This window comes from Gavialis gangeticus, unplaced genomic scaffold, assembly GCF_001723915.1.
Source record: "Gavialis gangeticus isolate Ggan-Ray unplaced genomic scaffold, GavGan_comp1, whole genome shotgun sequence".
Lineage (NCBI taxonomy): Eukaryota > Metazoa > Chordata > Crocodylia > Gavialidae > Gavialis > Gavialis gangeticus.
The window spans coordinates 3,860,952-3,880,324 of NW_017729020.1; the positions used below are offsets into that span (position 1 = coordinate 3,860,952).

Consider the following 19,373-nt stretch of genomic DNA (forward strand, 5'->3'; position numbering starts at 1 on the left):
GTGGCCTGTTATAAACTAGTCAGGGGGGATCAGCAGGCATTGGGGGAGTCCCTGTTCCCCCGAGCACTGCCAGGAGTGACCAGGAATAACGGTCACAAGCTAGCAGAGGGTAGGTTTAGGCTAGATATCAGGAGGCGCTACTTCATGGTTAAGGCGGCTAGGATCTGGAACCAACTTCCAAGAGAAGTGGTGCAGGCTCCTACCCTGGGGGTTTTGAAGAGGAGGTTAGATGAACACCTTGCTGGGGTCGTTTGACCCCAGTACTCTTTCCTGCCATGGCAGGGGGTCAGACTAGATGATCTACTCAGGTCCCTTCCGACCCTAGAAACTATGAAACTATAATGCCAGGTAGCCTCCAGACAGGTGCTGCCCTCCCAGTCTTTCTGCCTCATTGGGTGCATGAGGCTAGGCCCAAAGCTGAAAAGCAAATGGAAACCTCGCACCTGGCCAAAACAGGAAACCAAGAACTTTCTAGCTTGGAAGCTGGAATGTCAGGACCATGTCCTAGCCTGACAGATGACGATGACCTACAGTACATGAGCTAGCATAAAGAAGTCAGTCTTGATTGATTGTGAGCTGCACAAACTCACTGTTGACATTGCAGCACTCCAGGAAACGAGACTTGCAGATGCTTGTTCTGTTCAAGTGGCCAATTGTACCTTCTTTTGGCAAGGCAAAAATGCTGAAGAGAATCATTTGTGCAGCATCGGTTTCAATGTGAGCAGCAACATGGGAAAATGTATAGAAACACCCATTAGGAAGTCAGAGTGCATCGTTTCACTTAGACTTGAGACAACTGTTGGCTTTGTGAATATCATCAGCACTTATGCACCAACACTGGACTCCAGCCTTGAGGAGCAGGATAAATTTTACAGCACTCTGCACCAAGTTGTCAAAGGAATACCATCAACTGAATGACTTTTGCTCCTCGGAGACTCCAATGAAAGAGTTGGCACAGACAACAAGTCATAGCCAGATTGCTTAGAACATTTTGGCATTGGCAAGGTGAATGAAAATGGCCACCGATTTCTTGAATTCTGTGCTGAAAACCAACTGTGCATTACCAGTTCATATTTTGCTGGAAAAAGTCACCACAAAGTGTTATGGTGACTGTGACCCTCCTGGGGTCTTACCAAAAGAGAGGAAACAAAGTCCGTCTCTGTTCACCTGCCACAACTTGATGATGCATACAAATAAATTGTAAACAAAGGGAGGCTCCAATAATGGGTAATTTCAGGCCCTTTAAAGATGGGGTTCTACCTTTTGTCATATTTTCTGAGACTCTACCTCCCTTGCACCTCTTCCACATGCTAACTGTGATGTAAACCAAATGGCACTCACCCATCCAGTATTTAGCAGTATGACCTGCCACCCTCTATATTAGGGGAAAGGCAGGCGTGTCTGTCCGGATAATTTAATAATAAATGCTAGGCATTCGCCACCTTAGTCCAGGGTTAGTATTGATTCAAATAAATGAAACCAAAATTATTGGCGTATATCCACACCTTGCCCCAGTGTCAGGCTTTTTAGCACACTCAAGAAAGAAAAAGAAAATTACACTAAGGCAATTGGACTCATCGTCTCACTTCACCCGGTATTTGGCATTTTGTGAGAGTCCAACTCACATGCCCTGTCTTTGCTGGTCTTCCACCCATCTGTGAATCTCCAGATGTCTGGACTCCTTCCACTGGAAGCCCACTGAGAAATTGAGGACTCCTCTGAGCCCTCCTCTGACAAGCCCCTCTTGGCTGATGTTCTGGAGTCTCTATTTTTTGGCTCCATGGCACTCAGGATCTTTCCTACAGCCCCTGCCTGGCTCCCCAGCCCAGGCTTGGGTCGGATCCAGTGTGCAGGGGCTTTTGTAGCAGCCTCCACACTGCTCAAATGCTCAGCAGTCTTCTGCCACCTCAAATGCCCAGGATTGCTTCACCTCCAGGAGCGTCTTTATACGTCACTCCCTGCACTCCTTTCAACATGCAGGGAGCATGTGCTCTTAAACAGTCGCACCGGCAGTGCGCACCACTCTTCCCTCTCCGCTTCTGGACCTGCAGGTAAGTCCTCTCTTCCTGGGCTATTTTGCCCCACAGCAGGGGTTGGGTTTGGGCACACACCACCCCGTAACTTTGGGGATCTGTGTGTGATTCACCCCAGCCGGCGACAGCGACATCCATGGTCAGGTCACTGGCACCAACTAGATCAGTGAGGAAAGATTTATTGTTAAGAGGAAAGATCTACCTTCAGTGCAGAATACCTGCACATGCACAGTGCCAGTTGTGACACTGACCACTCCCTGATCATTAGCAAGGTGAAGATTACAGCCAAGAAAATACATAGAGCAAAACCTAGGAACAAGCCTAAAATCAATACCACTAACACCAAGAACCAGAGGAAGTGCCAAGAGTTTGTGAAGGCTTTCAAACAACAGGACATCCCAAGCTTTGCTACAAAGACACATGCAAGTGAGATATGAAGGTGTTTGGAATTGATCCTGACCAATGGGAATCCTTGGCAAGTGATTGGAACAAGTGGAGTCATCATCTCCACCAGGACATTAAAGTCCACAGCAGGAATTGGCTTCAACAGCTTGAAGAGACAAGAGTCTGTAGGAAGCAGGTAACTCCTAAACCACCCAACCATGATGCATACACTTGCAACCACTGCCACAGATCATGCAACTTTTGGATTGGACTATTCAATCACATGAGTCACTGCAAACCATCTACATCAGGGGTCAGCAACATTTTTGGACAGCGTGCCAAAACACCTGCAAGCTGGACTTGTAAGATATTGGGATGTCAGGGGCAGACAGAGGAGGAGCTGCAAAGGATCCTTGTAGCAGCACAACCCGAACCCCTTACCTGCCATCTGTCCCAAGGCGTGCGTGCCAAGCAAAATGCCTTCACTTGTTACACTCTGGCACCCATGCCAAGAGTTGCCTACCTCTGATCTACATCATGGGCTACAATATCCACCATCTCTTGCAGATGAAAGGATGCCAACCTCAACCTCTGTTCTGGAACAGATACAAGCACAGCTTGTCCAGGTACAAATGCAACATCTCTGTCTCTAACCTTCCTTAGCTGTGTAGTTGCTTAGGAAGATAAACGCTTCTGTATCTCAGAACAATGTCTCCAAAAATAGCAGGAGCCAAATTCCTGCCTGGCAATCGAAGTCTGAGTCTGCTCTAAAGACATTCTGCTTTTGGCCTCAGCCTGCCCTTAGTTTGGTTTTATTCCTACTTTGTGCCTGCCACTCCTAGACCCAGGTTCCCCAGCACAGCAGCCTGGAACACACCATCCCTATGCCTATAAATGAGGATAATGGTGCAGTGTCTGAAAGAGGGGATGGGCTGATGCTTAATATACTGGATTGCAACCTGGGATGTGGTGTACGTTCAATACTTGCTAGACCTGAGGCAAGTGGTTGCAACTCTGGGCCTCAGTTTCCCATAGAATCATAGAAGCTGGGTCAAAAGGGACCTTGTAGATCTTCAAGTCCGACCCCCTGCCTGGGCAGGAGAAAAACTGGGCTCAAATGACTCCAGCCAGGTCGGCATCAAGCCTCCTCTTAAAGACCCCCAGGGTAGGAGCCAGCACCACTTCCCTTGGAAGTTGGTTCCAGATCCTAGCCGCCCTGACAGTGAAGTAGTTCTTACGGATGTCTAATCTAAACCTACTCTCCAACAACTTGTGGCCATTATTCCTTGTTATGCCAGGGGGCGCTAGGGGAAACAAGGTCTCTCCCAAACCCTTCTGGTCCCCCCTAGTGAGTTTATAGATGGTCACCAGGTCCCCCCTCAGCCTTCTCTTGTGAAGGCTGAACAGGTTCAGGTCCCGCAGTCTCGCATTGTAGGGTCTACCCTGTTGTCCCCTGATCAAGCGGGTGGCCCTCCTCTGGACCCTCTCAGTGTTGTCCACATCCCTCCTGAAGTGGGGTGCACAGAACTGGACACAGTACTCCTGCTGCGGCCTGACCAGTGTCACATAGAGGGGGAGGATCACCTCCTTGGCCCTGCTTGAGATGCACCTGTGGATGCACGACAAGGTCCGCCTGCCAACCGTGACCTCGCATTGTCGGCCCATGTTCATCTTGGAGTCAATAATGACTCCAAGATCCCTTTCTGCCTCCATGCTCTCAAGAAGGGAGTTCCCCATCTTATAAGTGTGCTGCTGGTTACTACTGCCCAAGTGCAGTGTGAATGTGTATGAGTGTAGTTAAAAGCTTAATGTAAAAAGCTTTATATAAAAAGAAAAATACCAAAAGCATCCAGATGTATTTGCCTTCTAAGCTTTCAGCATCACACTTTCTAACTCTCTCCTGCCTTGCTGAGGGCTAGAAACTTTCCTGTAACTGAAAGCTGGGCTTCTCACGACTGCATGGAGCTGGGAGCCAGAACTAAGGCAAACATCAGATACTGCAAAGCTTGTGATACATTGCATGAGTCTGGAAACAGGAACACAGTGACTAATTGCAATAGGACACATGAGGCAGGGACCATCTTTGTGTTCTGATTTGGTACCTGCTAATTGCAGCCAGGTCCATGGCTCAAAGGGATTAGGCATAGCTATAATGCAAATAACATACACTTTCCACAGACCTGTGTGTATGTGTGTGTGGCTTCATATAAACCAGAGGAGTTGTGCTGATGATGCCATCTCTGAGTGTGAAGTGTTTAAGGGACCCCTATCTGAACTAGGACTTGCCTGAGAATGCAGCCTCCCAAATCCTGAAAATTGCCCTCTGTCTCCTTTAGGGGAATGCCACTGAATTAGGCTAGGTTCCTGTGAAAGCAACCTCCTTTCCTTGTGGGAAGCTGGACCCTTGCAGGCTCTAGAAGATTAGAAAGATCTTTTGATAAACCATTGGGGTTTTTTTTCCAGACAAGGTTATTTGGGTAAATGTAATATCTTTTATTAAACCAACTGGGAAAATGTTCTTTGCAAACTTCAAGCACAGGCATCCTTCCTGTTTGTTTTGTTTTGTACAACATTTGAGACTGTAGCAAGGCAGAACTTGGTAAAACGTAAAGTGATTCATTTTTCCGTTTCTGCTGTGACGACTAGAATCCTTTTCTTCAGCACAACCAATGAAGAAATCCCCTTTGCTCTGCTTTTCATGGCTCTTTTGTCTCATACTTTTTGAATGTGAACTAAAACAAACTTTTCAGATTGGAATAATTAGTGGTGGCAGATTAGATTAGAGTCTCATGCCTTGAGTAATCATGACTGTAATTGCAATAACAGCATGGCCATTACGAGAACCACACGCTGATAAAAGGCTTAGTTAAAAGGTTCCGAGCAGAGGTGTAGTTCATAACGTTCGAAATAGAGTTGAACTGCTTGAGTTTCTAAAGAGTTTATCTACACTGCAGCGCTAAAATCCATTTGCTGCATCTTCCAACCTTTGAGTATGCATGTGTTTATTCTTTTAAAAAGAGGGCTGCATTTCTGAGTGCTCTAGTGGGTAACCTGAAATCAGTGACGCAACTAGGTTGCAGTGAGGTGCCACACAATATTACCATTGTTAGTTGTGCAAACACCTACATATGAGTCACAAAATAAGCTCAGAGATTACAAATTGGAACCCATAGGGTCAAAAACATTCTCAACTGCTGTGGGCTTGCTGAGTTCTTTGCACCAGAAGAATTGTCCTAGTGTTTCTCTGTAGTCAAAAAATTAGTGAAAGCTAAGAGCTGGCATTTTCCTTTGGGGCCTGGAGTCTAATGAGGTTAAGAACCAAATACACTGGGACTGGGGGGAGGCAAAATGAAAATGCTGGCTCTGTGCAGTGCTCAGATCACTCGGCTAGGGCCAGGTGACCTGGCCCTAAGCCCCAGATCTGAGACTTGCTGTGTGTCTGGGTATCAGTGAAATGGGGAGGATACTAAGCTGCTTTGAGGGACTGTGAACACTAATCACTTGGGCCTGGTCTCCCTGTGCAAATCACTCTAAACACTCTAAGCAGCACTAAAACCAGACAGTTGGATGCTCCTCCCGCTGCCACTTGGATTGCCTGGAGCAATCACATCTGCTGTTGCTGCTTTGGGAACGGAGCACTGGCCAATCCTTTGCAGCCAGAGAAGGGAGTTCAGAGAATGGAGGGTCTCCTTGCTGTAGTCGGGTTTCTTGTGTGGGTAGTATAAGCAAGGCCTCTCTATCCTTGAAGGTTTCCCAAGTATTTTGAGATCTCTCTGTGCGCTATTATATCACTCATAGATTCCTTGGTAGCACATGTCACAGAACACACGTGCTTCTGCGCACCACCACTCTAACCACACTCTGGGACTCTTTTCTTTGGTTGCAGTGATTGTAGGTGTCAGACAGGCAAGCCGTAGCAGATGTAGTGTGACCACAGGATCCTGTGCACAATTGCATTGTTTATAGTGTCTTTGCCTTGCCTGAAGAATGGGACAGGTGCTCTTTGAGAAACCCAAAGAGGGAATTAAGTGGGGTGGCTATTAATTAACCCCATGCCATTCCTGAGAGGGGCATTGGGCAAAGGTATTTGCATCAGGATCTGGATAGTGTTGTATTGGGAAGGTTCAGATGTGAGTAAAGCCACTTCCAGTTTCCTCCCTCCCTTCTACCCACTGTCCCTCTTTGCAATTGCAGCTGGAGAAACTGTTTTTCATTTCCAGTCTTAACAAGGGCTGTACATAGTAAACGAGGGTGGCAGTTTGCTTAAAGGGAATGTTCAGCCATTAATAAGCTTCCTCTGTTTATACAAGGAGCTTCATAAACTTCTACTTTTTAGCTTCTCATCAACCCTTGAAGCTGGGATGATTTTGTTGACAGCCTGGTGGGAGAATATAGTCCCCGCTTTCCAATCCCAGTCCACCAAGGAAGGACGGAAGGGGCACTGCTTGGTACCTATGCATTAAGTTTGCTGGAAAAAGTTACAGCTCCCAGCCCTCAAACACACACAGAGCACTGATAATATTCTGTTTGTGTAAAAGGTTGAGAGGCAGGAGAGGAAGACATGCAAGGCATCTCTGGACATTTTCCCTTTAGGGATTGTTTAAAAGCTACATATGGTTCAAAAAAAAAAGAGAGAAAAGAAATAAAATAGCTTTTTGAAAGTCCCAAGAATTGGGCAGGGGAGTGAGTGCAGGGAAGATGCTCAGGGGGCCAGAAGAAATGCATCGCAGACTTCTCTGTCTGACAGTAGCTTCCCTGATGTCTTGTGACACAGGGGTCAAGCAAGACAGTAACAGATCAGATAATTGGGTTGCATTTGGTGGCCATGAGGCTGGGTCATTCAAGGGGAGCGATTTTTTTATTTTCTGCACTGCTGTTGCGGCTGCTCCGGCGGTCTCCCAAATCTGTATAATCTCCACTGGAGGGGAATTAATAGTGTGTCGGCTTAAACCTCTTTAACTCGCACACTCTCGTCCCATTCCAGCGGGGAGGGAGGGCCACCCAGGCCTGCGTGCTGGAGATCACGTACTTACAGGAGGGTTCAGACATGGAGATGGGCTGTCATGGAAGGTTGCCATGGAGCTAAGCAGAGGCAGGCAGCTCCCCCATGCCCTAGCCGCTGGGTCTCTGCCTCCTTGCTTTGTGTGCGTATGTGTGTGTGCATCTTTGTGATATTCAGGCATCTCTCCCCCACCCCCACCACTCCCTCCCTACATACTTCTCTTTTGGCTTCCACTTCTTTAGGCAGCAGGCAGAGGCCTCCAGAAAGCTCTGAACCGGCACGGGAGCCCTGGTCATATGAGGCAGCCACAGATGCTGAGCTGATGAAGCACTTTAGGATGCATCCGTGGAAGAGCACGTGCATGAGCACATGCTGCACACACCCCCTCCACTCCCCTCACTGCACATCCAGTTGGAGACAGGGCCAGGCAGATCCAGGCCTCCTCCTCCTGCAGTGAAGGGGTGTGGAGCTGTGGGCAGAAACAGAGGGCTCTTGGATGAAAGAAGTGGTTACTCTGTCGTCGTGTAGAGTTTTCCTTGAGCATTGCCAACACAGCCAAATTAAGCCTTGCAGCACAATGGGCAGGGAGAAGTGCCCTGGCTCCCAGAGGGGAAACTGAGGCACAGAGGGATCAAGACCCGTGTTCTGTCTTTAGCTCCAGCTAGGCTGATTTTTGATCTCCTTTATGCTGGTGTAAATCAGGATTAGCTCTCTGGGAACCAATGGGATTACAGCTGTGGGCTAGTTTGGAGTCCAGCCCATTTCCTTTAATCCTGATTTAGAGTCTTTGAATAACCCTCCTTGCCCTCTGGCAGCACTTGGCTCTAAGGCTGATTTGCCCAGTGCCATCGAGGGAGTCCCTGGGCCTGATTCTGTTCTGACTGCAACTGCTGTAACTCTTCTGACTTCAGTGGAGACGTTTTGAACTGACCCTGGTGTAAATGCTATCAGGAGGAGGCCAGGAGCAAGAACTTCCAGCTCCTGCTTCAACCTTTCTGCAGCCTTTGGAGTGATGCAGCAAGAAGGGCCTGGCAGGGAGACAGGTAGGGTTAAATGTGGTACAGGCAAGATGGTGTGGGAAAGGCAGGCAGGAGAGCCAGTGTCCAAGGAGGCAATTCCCAAGAATACAGGACTGGCGAAAGGTCTCCCCTTTGATACTCCTCTAGATTCAGCCTCAAGTGCTGGCACCTGCCCCACCCTATGGGAAGAAAGCTGAAGGCAGCTTCCCTTGATACACATGATCCACTTATGTGATCTTAAATGTCCTCCAGCAGTCTGGGAGGCTGTGCTGAGATGCACGTACATAGTTGTGCTTGATCTAAAAGCAGGCTGACATGGACTCGCACAAAGTCTGGGGCTTGAACAGAGAAGCGTAATATAATGGGAGCTGGGAAGACACAAGAGGTCCAAAGCAGAAGCACTCCTTTCCCACTTCCTCAGCAAACCTTATTGCCAACAAACCAGGTCTCTGAAAGCCTCCCTCCTCTAGGCCTCTCCTGTAGGCAGAAATTCCACCCTCGGTAGCTTTGTCTCCATTGGATTCGGGATCTTGCCTTGAGCAGGGGCTTGGACTTGATGACCTCTTGAGGTCCCGTCTAGTTCTACATTTCAGTTTTGGGCCCCCCACTGCAGAAAGGATGTGGACAAGTTGGAGAGTCCAGTGGAGGGCAGCAAAAATGGTTTGGAGGCTGAGGGATATGATTTATGAGGAGAGGCAGAGGGAACTAGGCTTATTTAGTCTGGAGAAGAAAAGACTGAGAGGGGATTTAATAGCTGCCTTCGACTCCCTGCAGGGTGGGTCCAAAGAAGATAGAGCTGGACTGTTCTCAGTGGTGGCAGATGACAGAACAAGGAGAAATGGTCTCAAGTTGCAGCAAGGGAAGTTTAGGTTGGCTAGGAGGAAAAACTTTTCCACTAGGAGGGTGCTGAAGAAGTGGAGTGGGTTACCCAGAGAGGTGGTGGAATCTCCATCCTTGGAGGCTTTTAAGGCCCTGCTTGTCAAAGCCATGGTTGGGATGATCTAGTCCTGCTTTGAGCAGGGGTTGGACTAGATGACTTCCTGAGGTCCCTTCCAACCCTAATTTCCTGATTCAAAGTCCAGTGCTCACTTCACCCTGCCACTCCACAAGGCAACACTATCTGCTATGTAATGGTTATGATCTTTCATTCATGGACCAGACCTCCAGTTTCTTTGTCTTTAGGGGCAGTTGGAGGATTACAGTCAAGATAGAAATGCAATGGGAATAGAGGACACTGTATCTTTCAGGCACTGATCAGCTCTTAATAGAACTGGGCCCATTTTCTGTAACAAGAGGATTGGAATCTTAAGGGCAACATATTAGATGGAGCAGAGCCCATATCTGTGGTCAAGTGCCTCATGGTAGAAAAGAAAAACCAGTTGGCTGGTGAATAATACTTTTATTCCATCTTTTTAATGTCTGCTCATTCATTTGCTCTCTGCACATTGTGTATGAGCAGGTGGAAAAATTCAAAGGTATTCAGATTCTTTCTGGCTTTATTACAAGGGTACTTCTTGTGCTGCAGATACTCTCCCAGTGATTCATGATCAGCCCTCCCCATTTAGTGCATGTGGGTCGGTGATGCAAATTGCATAGTGTCCTATCTTTCTCCTTTAATTGGATGATTAATGTAACCAACACAGTGCAGGTTTCAAAATGATTATTTCAAGTGAAACATGATTCATGTTGCATTGGTTGTGCAATTCCAATTTTTTTTCTGAATAGCATTGGAACTTCACATTTATTCCTCCCAAGTAAAGCTGGATGGCTAGTCTTGAAGAGTAGGAGAAGACATTTTGCACCTTGCAAACTTGGGCCTGTGATAGAGAAAAAAAATTCTTATAAAAGCAAACTTCCCTGCCTATCTTGGCAGCCCCCAGCTCCTAATATCATTAGAAGCAGCTCTGTCAGCTCCTATTGACAAGTTGTACAACTTTTAAAAGGGATTAAACTGAATAGGAATCTGTCCAAATTACCTTATTTTGCAGGTGTTTAGAATTAAGGGAGGAATTAGATCCTATTTGTAGGATAGTTTAAGTATTGTGTAGAATTCTGTGTTGTATTATTTCCTTGATACAGGATCCCTCTAGAACCACTTTTTCCACTACTATTCTCACCTCTCCTGCCCTCTTGCCCCACCCAAATCCCACCCTAAACAACACCTGTTTTTTGACTGTCATGCTTAGCTTCTTAACATAAAGTAACCTTAAAACCCAGTGCTGTATCTTAAATGGGACTGGAAGAAGAAGGCCTAGTTTCAGGAGGGATCTAGTATGATGGATCACTAGGGGATGGACCAGGCTGTTGAGGCTTCTTAGCCTATAGTTCCGGCCTATCTCTGTACTTAATCCTTTTTACCTACAATTCTTTATGCTTGCTGCAGCAGGTATTTCTAGTAAGCCAGATAGAGGACAAACAGTTAATTTAAGGCTATAGCTGAATATGGAATAAAGTTGAGTGCAAATGTGAAATTGCTTCCAAGAAGAAATGCAAAAATCTAGAACTCTTGGTTCAGAGATGATACCTTTTTATTAGACCAACTGAGAAATTGAAAAAAAAATTACGTAAGCTTTAAGTGTTCTTGCAAATATTTCTTGCAAAAAAATATTTTTCTGCAACTGTTTTTTTTTGCAATTTCTCAGTTGGTCTAATAAAATCTGAACCAAGAGTTGTAGATTTTTGCATTGCTTTTTGTCTCAGACCAACATGGCTACCAAATACATCCCTGAAAATGCTTCCAACTCACTTTAAAAGGAACCTGGGATGGACCAGAATACCCCTCATTAAAATAAATGACTTGCAAATGGTGATGACAGAGAGAGTTGAATGCCTTCCACTGTGAATAACAATACTCAGAAGGTTGCATTTTTTAAAGTACTTGGCTGATGCTAATTTGTCTCGCTGCATCCTGGTGAGGGGGATAAGAGAAGTCTTGATTCTGAGCTTCACTGCTGTAAAAATCCGGACTAACTCCAGTAAACTATTAGAATGAGGGCAATCAATTCTGGGCCTAGAATATGGTACACATGGACTTTTCCTAAAATGTGTCCAGAGAGCAGGATCCTTACAAAAAAACAAAAACCAAAAACAAGTGTGTAGGCTGGATCCTAGCAACACGTATTACTGGGTTTTTCCTTACCACTCGCTGTAGCCCCATTGTAGTCCATAGGAGTTTAGACTGTGCATAAACACTGCTAACAACTGCACTCAATAGCAAGCATTTGCCAGCTCAAGCATTAACACTTGCAAACAAATAAACTATCCAAACTAAGGTTTGTCCTGAGTTGTAAAGGATCTTGATTCTTTCCCCTCTGTTTGATTGAAACCAAGGGAACCACTTGTATACAAGATTTAACCCTACCTAAAACTTAGTCCAGAAGCAGATTTTGCAGGTATTTTGTGTGAATCAAGGGCTGAGTCTTGCACTAATTTAACTACGCTGATCATATAAAGAAGAGATAAATCTGTCTCAGAATATACCCATTCAGTGCATTAGCTGTAAGTGACAATTAACCACTGGAACAAATGGCCAGAGGGAGGTGGGTTCTCCACTTCTTGAAGTCTTTAAGTCAAGTAACTGGAAGATACAGTTAGTAGGATCACTGCTGGGTGAAATGTAATGACCTGTAATGTACTGGAGGTCAGAGCAGATGATCTGATGGTCCACTTGGCCTTTAAAGTCTCTTTACATAAGCATAGCACTTCAGTCTTCAGGATAATGAATGTTATTTTCCCATAGTAGGTGTGTACATTCCCTGGCAAATGGCATGAATAAGGAATGTTTCCAGGAAAACATTATCCTGTTATTAGATCAGGGACACAGGAAATGGGGCTAGTAGTTTTTATTCCCAGCTCATCTGCTTTATAAATGCTTCTGGACTAAGTTTTAGGTAGGGTTCCTCATCTGAAAATGAAGTACTCTCAATCTATTTTGTCCTCATGAGGGAGGATAAATGTTTGTAAGGTGTTCTGAGATCACTGAATATAAGACACGGTAGAAGTGTGGGGTTTTATAACAATCCAACTAGTCAATCTGTCCGACTGGTGTGATGTTACAATCAAGCTAGTCCATACAATCATACGATCAATACTATGATTGTCCATACAAGTCCAGTGCACAAGAAGGTGGCAGTCTGGTGTTATACTGTGTGAAGGCTTCTGAGGAATCTTATGAATGGTGTTATCCATTTAAAAAGACTGTGCGTATTGAAAGTGGTGGGCATGGCCAGGCAGGCAAATTATACCAAGGAATGGGGAGGAAACTTACTGGGTGTTGGCTGAACTGCAGTACCTGTTTTATATGCCCACTCTTCTCCTGTGGCAGTGTTTCTGAACCTGTGGGTTGTGACCCACGAGTGGGTTGCAAGAATATATGAAAGGGTCCTGAACAAACTTTAAAAATGGATTCTCCTTTAAGGAGAAAAACATGGGAAACCATGGCTTTTCCCTTGCAGGCTGGAAGAGTTACAGCCTGCAAGGGGCTGCTTGGGGCTCCCCTTGCCCTACACCTACCCCCTGCCCCACACACAGGGGTTCTGGGGCCTGGGGGCAGTGGGTCAGGAGTGAGGGGCACTGGGTCAAGACTGGCCATCAATGTTTACAAATGGGTTCTGGTACAAAAAAGGGTGAGAACCACTGCCCTATGGTACCTGAAAGCTAAATCATAGTAACTTAGCCTATTACGTTCAGGGGTAAGGTGCCCTGGTTTAGCTGTAACTTACTACAGGATAGAATTAGACTCACAGAACAGTTACCACTGGACAGCGCTGACACAGCATGAGCTCCCCTCCACTTTTAATAAAGTATAAGTCATTTGTCTGTCCAAACCAATATCTGCCTGTTAACAATTCTGCACTCAGGATTTGTGAACTAGCGCAACTGCCCAAATTATTAATTGTTCTATTTAGTAAAGTCCTAAAGGATTAACTGTAATACTACTAATGCAAAATGACCTGTCATCCCTGCCAGCATAAAAGGGAATTTAAATAGCTTCCTCTCTCATTCCATAACATTTTGTACCCTCCTTATACAGATGCAAAGGACGGCACAGTGTAGAAGATGAAGCATCTTAATGCACGTGTAGTGTGTGCAAAATGTCTTGTATTGGTGATTTACCCAGGTAGGAGTCACTTTTTACATTAGTGCCCTTCCTTTAGAATACAGCTTTTTATTGCTACAGGCTCCAACACAGCTGCCTCCATGCAAAATGTCCCCACTGTAATTCCTTTGCCTTCATTAGAACCACTTCAGATTTACACTGATTGAAGAGCAGAGTTTTCCCACCATAAATTTCCACTCTTTCCAGTGTTGCTTCAGTTTCTTTACCATAGGCCCTTTTCTTTTGCTGATAGAATAATTTATTTTTTGTGCTTTTCTCTCAGCTCTGGGATTAAATCACTCCACGCTGAAATCCTGTATTTATCTCTGCTGTGCATGGTAGTGACCTCAGGCATGACGTGCCAGGCCTCCCTCCACAGAGATCAGAGATGATAAAGCTGTCTTTACACCAATTTCTTCAGTCTGGAGTCTCTCCTGGCCAGAGATTCCCTGTACCATCAAACTAGCAGCTTGTCTCCAGAGGCTGAATATGACAGCTGAAAGCTCGGCTAATGTGAAAGAAGGAATGAGCTTCAATCAGGTAAGGGGATTTTATTTACCATCCCTCTGCACTCACCACTCCTCCACCGTGTATGTCCTGTAATGTTTCACCTGCTGAGAAAGGGAGGCACAGCTATTCATCTGACTTCCTATCCTTGGTGATCTGCAGTGACCCGAATACTGGAAGCATCTCAGCTTTATCTGGCTATTCATTTATCATTTGCCTGGTCCTAGGGAAAAAAAAACAAACAGTTATGGATGTTAAAGTGACTTACTTGAAATCTGTAGGCTTGCTTTTTGTTTGCAGGTGTCAAAGCTAGTTTTGTACGAGACAAATACCCAGTGTAATTTTTGGATATCATTTCTGCTGCTCACAGCAGCCTTACAGGAAACCCTCAGGAGCAAAATGTGTCATTTAAGGAAGAAAGAGATGGTTTTTAGGAAGATGACATTCATGGGTGAACTTTGTGGGCCTTGGTATGTTACATGAGCTGGCATTTAGCATCAGTGGTAGGTGATGTTTTTAGTTACAGACCTACTATCCAGAAGAACTCCTGAGTATCAGTTGGAGAAACATATCTGTAGGGAGTGATGCCATTTAAGGCTCTGATTCAGGGTCGAGTTTTCACCAGATCCATCAAAGAAAACAGCAGCATTTCTCTCCTAGTAGAACTGACCAGTTTCTTTTGAGCAAAAGCTGAGAATGTTGCTGAATTCCACCTCTGTGTATATTTGCCAACACCTGCCTAAGAAAAATGTTACTCTTCACCGGCCTCTGACAGCTGTCCTGTCTTGGCAAAGTGAAGTAACACTTTCAGTTGTGGGGGGGCAGGAAAGACACAGAAATAATTTTTCATTTGCAGAACTATGTTTTCTACATGCAGACAAAGTTTCATCTGGGATAGGATGTTGCAGCTTTAATGAAATGATGCCTGCCTTGCAAAGTGTATGTGCCTGTGGCTGTTTGTTACAACAGAAAACTGGGAGTCATGACTCCCAGGTTCTGTTTCCGGTTTTGCCATTGATTCATTGTGTCCTACTTTCTTCACTTTGTATTAAGTGAGGGTGATGATACTGAGTCATCTTGCAGGAGAGGTTTGAAGTCTATCATTTGGGCAGTGTGTTAATAGGACTCTGGTCACAGGTCCACTTATTCAGTGTATTGTGGATGGTGTTGCTTTTAACATACTTTCAAGCCTTTTAGTCAGCACCTTTTGGGGCCTGTGGCCCAGGTTCTAAATCTAAATCTTCTCGGGCAGCCTGGGTAGCTCAAAGGACTGGAGGGTGGTGAAAAATGCCAGCTCATGCTGCATTTGATCTCCTTTAGTCTCCTCTTTTTGGGAGCCACATGGTTAAGGCATCTCATTATGGACCCAGAGATGCGTCTCAGCCTTACTTTGGATATACACCAAAATACTGCCCCCAGACAACCCAGCCGTAAATGAGCAGCTGTTCATTCAGTCAAGGGAGTCAAAGGCAGGTAGATGTGATGCTGGCCTGTGTCCTCTTGTCTACAGAGGCAGGCATGTCTACACTTTACTAGTCCAACAAGACAACTAAGCTTGGGCAGGTTTTTGGCTTGACTTTTTCAAATCTCTGCCTTTGGAAACCTCAGCCTTTTAATTGTAAGAGCTGCTTGCAAAATATTCAATCCAACCTTTTTTTCTGCAATATTCAGGGAGGGACTGGAGAATATGCAAATCATCACTTGGACCGTCTCCTGTGAACCAAAGACCATCCCAAGGACTGTGGGGTTTGACACTTGTTCCAAAGCTGAGATAGATTAGTGCAAAGATTTCCATTGATTCCAATGACTGCTGGATTTCTTGACTATTGTCCTTCTCCCCTGAAGCTTTTGCTTTGATCTTGAGCAACCCTGGATAGGGTTTGCAGCCAACTGAATGCAGCTGAAAGGAAGAGATGTGGCCCCTGAACCCCTCTTATATAAATGCACCAGAGCTTTGGTAGCTGCAAGCATCCCATGGGCTACAGTCTTCACTGGCATACACTAGGGTTGATCCATTAAGTGATACTAATGTTCTGTCCCTGTATGCTTAGTGTCTTCAGCTGGTACAGGACTCAAAAGACTCAGCATGGAGCAAAGTGGTTAAAGTGACAGGTGTAATCCCTCCACCACCAAAGATCTGGCTTTTAAAAAGATTGACATAGTGATTTCTGTAAATTCTTTTTTTCCCCTTTAAGCCAAGTAAATGTTTCCTTAGGTTGGTAAATTCCCCAGCTCAAGCTGCAATTATTTTGCAAAGATCAAAGAGAATTAGTGAAATCCTTGGGAGGATTTAGTTGCAAGAGCTGTGATTGAATCAGGAAAGTGATTGCTCTGTGTATTATGACAGACCTCAGTGCCATTCAGAATGCACTTGAGGCAGCTGCTTATACTAGTGAGACTGTCCTCAGCAAGAGGGGACAATCTTCAGGCAACAACGGGCCAGACATCCACTAGCTGTGCAAAAAGAGTGTCTTTTAATGCCGAAGTTGAATTGTGATTCATTCCCAGTTGCTGTGTGTTTCTCTTAAGTCTTCAGGTAATTTTCACTTTGGTGTAGCCTGACTTGCCACAAAGGGTTGTGACATAAGGTTCATGTTTCGCATGTGATTTGTCAAATGAAAGACATGTTGGGTTTCAAAGTGGCTTGAAAATTCCCAGACCCTCCCTGTGCAGTCAGTATTGCTGAGCTTGTCTTATTGATCTGGAAGAGACTCGGTAAAAGGCCTGCAAAGGGGCTCACCACCTGGCAGGATCAGTGACTTGCTCAGGGCCATGCAGTGAGTCAATGGCAGGGTGTGGGGAATTTCTGGCTCGCGCTCCGGATGATGGATCATAGGTCTCTTCTGAAGCCCTCATGCCTCTGACTTGCTTGCATCTCACACCCTGCTGGAGAATTTTGGGGGAGGGGTTCCCCAGCAGCTCGGAGATCAAACTGTCTGGTTCATGGAGTACAGCAGCGCTTCTATTTAAACCTGTTTGTCCTGCGTGTCAGAGGCAGCTCATGATCTTTGAGATGCAATTGTCTGTCTTACTGCCTGTCTCAGTAAATTTCCCCTTATGACGGATGGGTGAACTTGTGGCCTCATGATCTCTCAACTGATGTAGTTGACACAAGGCCCCTGGCTGCACACATAGAGAAAGCTTACAAGGCAGGAGAACGTAACCCTGCAGGAGGTGGGGAAGCACTCGGGGCTGGAGGAAGAGCTCCCTCCTGCCTAGCTGACTCTTCTCAAGTGTCTTTCTCAGCAGCCTCTTTGTTTGCTGTACTATCCTCTCCTCATTAAGCTCCTTCACCTCATCAATGTGGCTGGCAGGACAGCAGGGACTTGGCTGGCTCCTCATCATAACTTGGGCAAAGGTGTGTCTGTTCTACTGTGCTCACTCCCAAAGTCATGCGCTTTATCCTGTGTGTCTTAGAGACAAAAGTGATCCGACCAGTTTTCTATTTCAAGCAATGTGAACTGAATGGAAATAAAGGTTTCCGGTGTGTGTGACAGCGCAGGGGTAGCAAACAGTGATTTTATTATTATTATGAATTTGTGTGTGTTTAATTAAACATTGTCAGAAATTATCTGGAGTAGCAATAAGTGGATGCATCTTGGGAAGATGACTGAATAAGAGTAAATACAGCTGTTGGAATCATTCCAGTGTTGGGATAATCCTTGGTAGGTGAGTGGCTTTGAGAGATCAATTAATAGCACATCCTGCACTGGAGTAAGAAGGTGTAACGCTTATTAGCCCATTGGATAGAGAACTAAACTTAGCATCAGGAGACTGGGGTTGAATTCCTGGCTGCCCCACTGGCCTGCTGGGTGATTATGTCACTCCCCTGCTCTCTGCCTAAGTTTTTCTGGCTGTGTAATAGGGATAATGATTCCTTCTGTAAAGTCTTTTAAGGTCTGTAAATGGAAGGAGCTATGTAAGTGTTGAGCAGTATGTTGTCTTTACATGTGCGTGAGTTGGGTCCAATCTGTTTTCTGTAGCTGGAGAGATGGTGGGGGGAACCATGTCATGCTTTGCTCATGGCATCTCCAAGATTTTCCCAGGCAAACTAGAATAACCTGGGGGTTAATAACAAAAAGCTATAGCAAGCAAATGATGCTCTGTGGCGACCCTGCTTCCCCTTAGCTCAGGAAATAGTCTAGGGCTTTTAATAGCTCTTTGTATTCAGGGGAGGGGCTCAAACTCTTATTAACAATCTTGTCCCCTGTCAACTGAGGGAAACTGAGGTTCACAGCTCCTGTGAGGCCTGAAGTCACAGCATTTTCTGGTGTCTGCATCCAGCTCTTAGAAAAATCTACAGGGTAAAGTGCTTCTGACCCCTTGTGAACAGGACTGATTAACAATTGGGCTGCAGCTGGGAAGGGTTTGGAAGCACCAGTCCTAAAAGATGTAGATTTCCGTTTTTCTTTTCTTTTTTTTTTTTCCTTTTTTTTTTTTTTTTTTTTTTTCCTTTTTTTTTTTTCTTTTTTTGAAAAAGTTTTGTCACACAACGCAACTGTAAGAAAATGAACTAAAAATGGAGGCTTATCTGGAGCATTTGATCTGGGTGCAGCCAGGTTGTGCCATCTTCTATTGAATATGTGTCTGTTCCAGGAGTCCCCAGCCAGTGCCCTGTCCCCTCCACCCCAAACCTTAGAGCCACTGATTGAGCAGAGGGTGAAACCCAGGCTCAGAAAGGTGATGCTGAATTCCTGACCAAAATAAGGCTGAGACGAGAGGAATCCTGGCTTTCCGGCCTGGGTACCACACAGGCTTCTTTCCTCCAGGTGCTAAACCGGTTTTGGGGAAAAGTTAGGCAGCTGACCCAATAAACAATATCACCGCTCCAAAAATCCTTGCCCCTCGCATCATTCCCAAGCTGTCCTGGCTACAACATCACTCTCTAACACTATATAGTATATTAGACACTATAATCTAATATACATTTATAATATACAGTGTGTGTGTATATATGTGTGTATGTGTATGTATGTATATGTATATATATGTGTGTGCGCGCGCATATGTATGTGTGTGTGTATATATATATGTGTATTCTAATACACACACACACAAACATTTGCATTTACATACATATACATTTTATATTTATAGGGGTTTAGGCTGTAGTAGGTCTAATAAAAGAGATCAGATTCACCCAGCAGACAAGATTTACCTTGTCTGCCTTTATATACATATGCATACACACGCATTCATTTATATGCACGCGCACACATAATACTCTAGCACTACATAGTGTTAGAGCATTATCAATGTAGCCCCGAGTTTTGCTGGGCGAAATGGAGCACGGTTGCCGGCAGTATCCCCTGCCCGCCCTCCCCCGGCTT

The 19,373-nt window shown here is 45.3% G+C and overlaps 1 protein-coding gene across 1 annotated transcript in view; it reads left to right on the forward strand.

Moving 5' to 3' along the window:
* Nucleotides 1-13,477: 13,477 nt before the first annotated feature.
* Nucleotides 13,478-19,373, forward strand: part of HK2 (hexokinase 2) — a 61,530-nt gene continuing 55,634 nt past the window's right edge. Inside the window, exons 1-2 of the mRNA XM_019514370.1 lie at nt 13,478-13,557; nt 13,820-14,076. Of these exons, the coding sequence (XP_019369915.1) occupies nt 14,026-14,076 (51 nt within the window). The 5' untranslated portion in view covers nt 13,478-13,557; nt 13,820-14,025. The remainder of the gene's footprint in view (nt 13,558-13,819; nt 14,077-19,373) is intronic.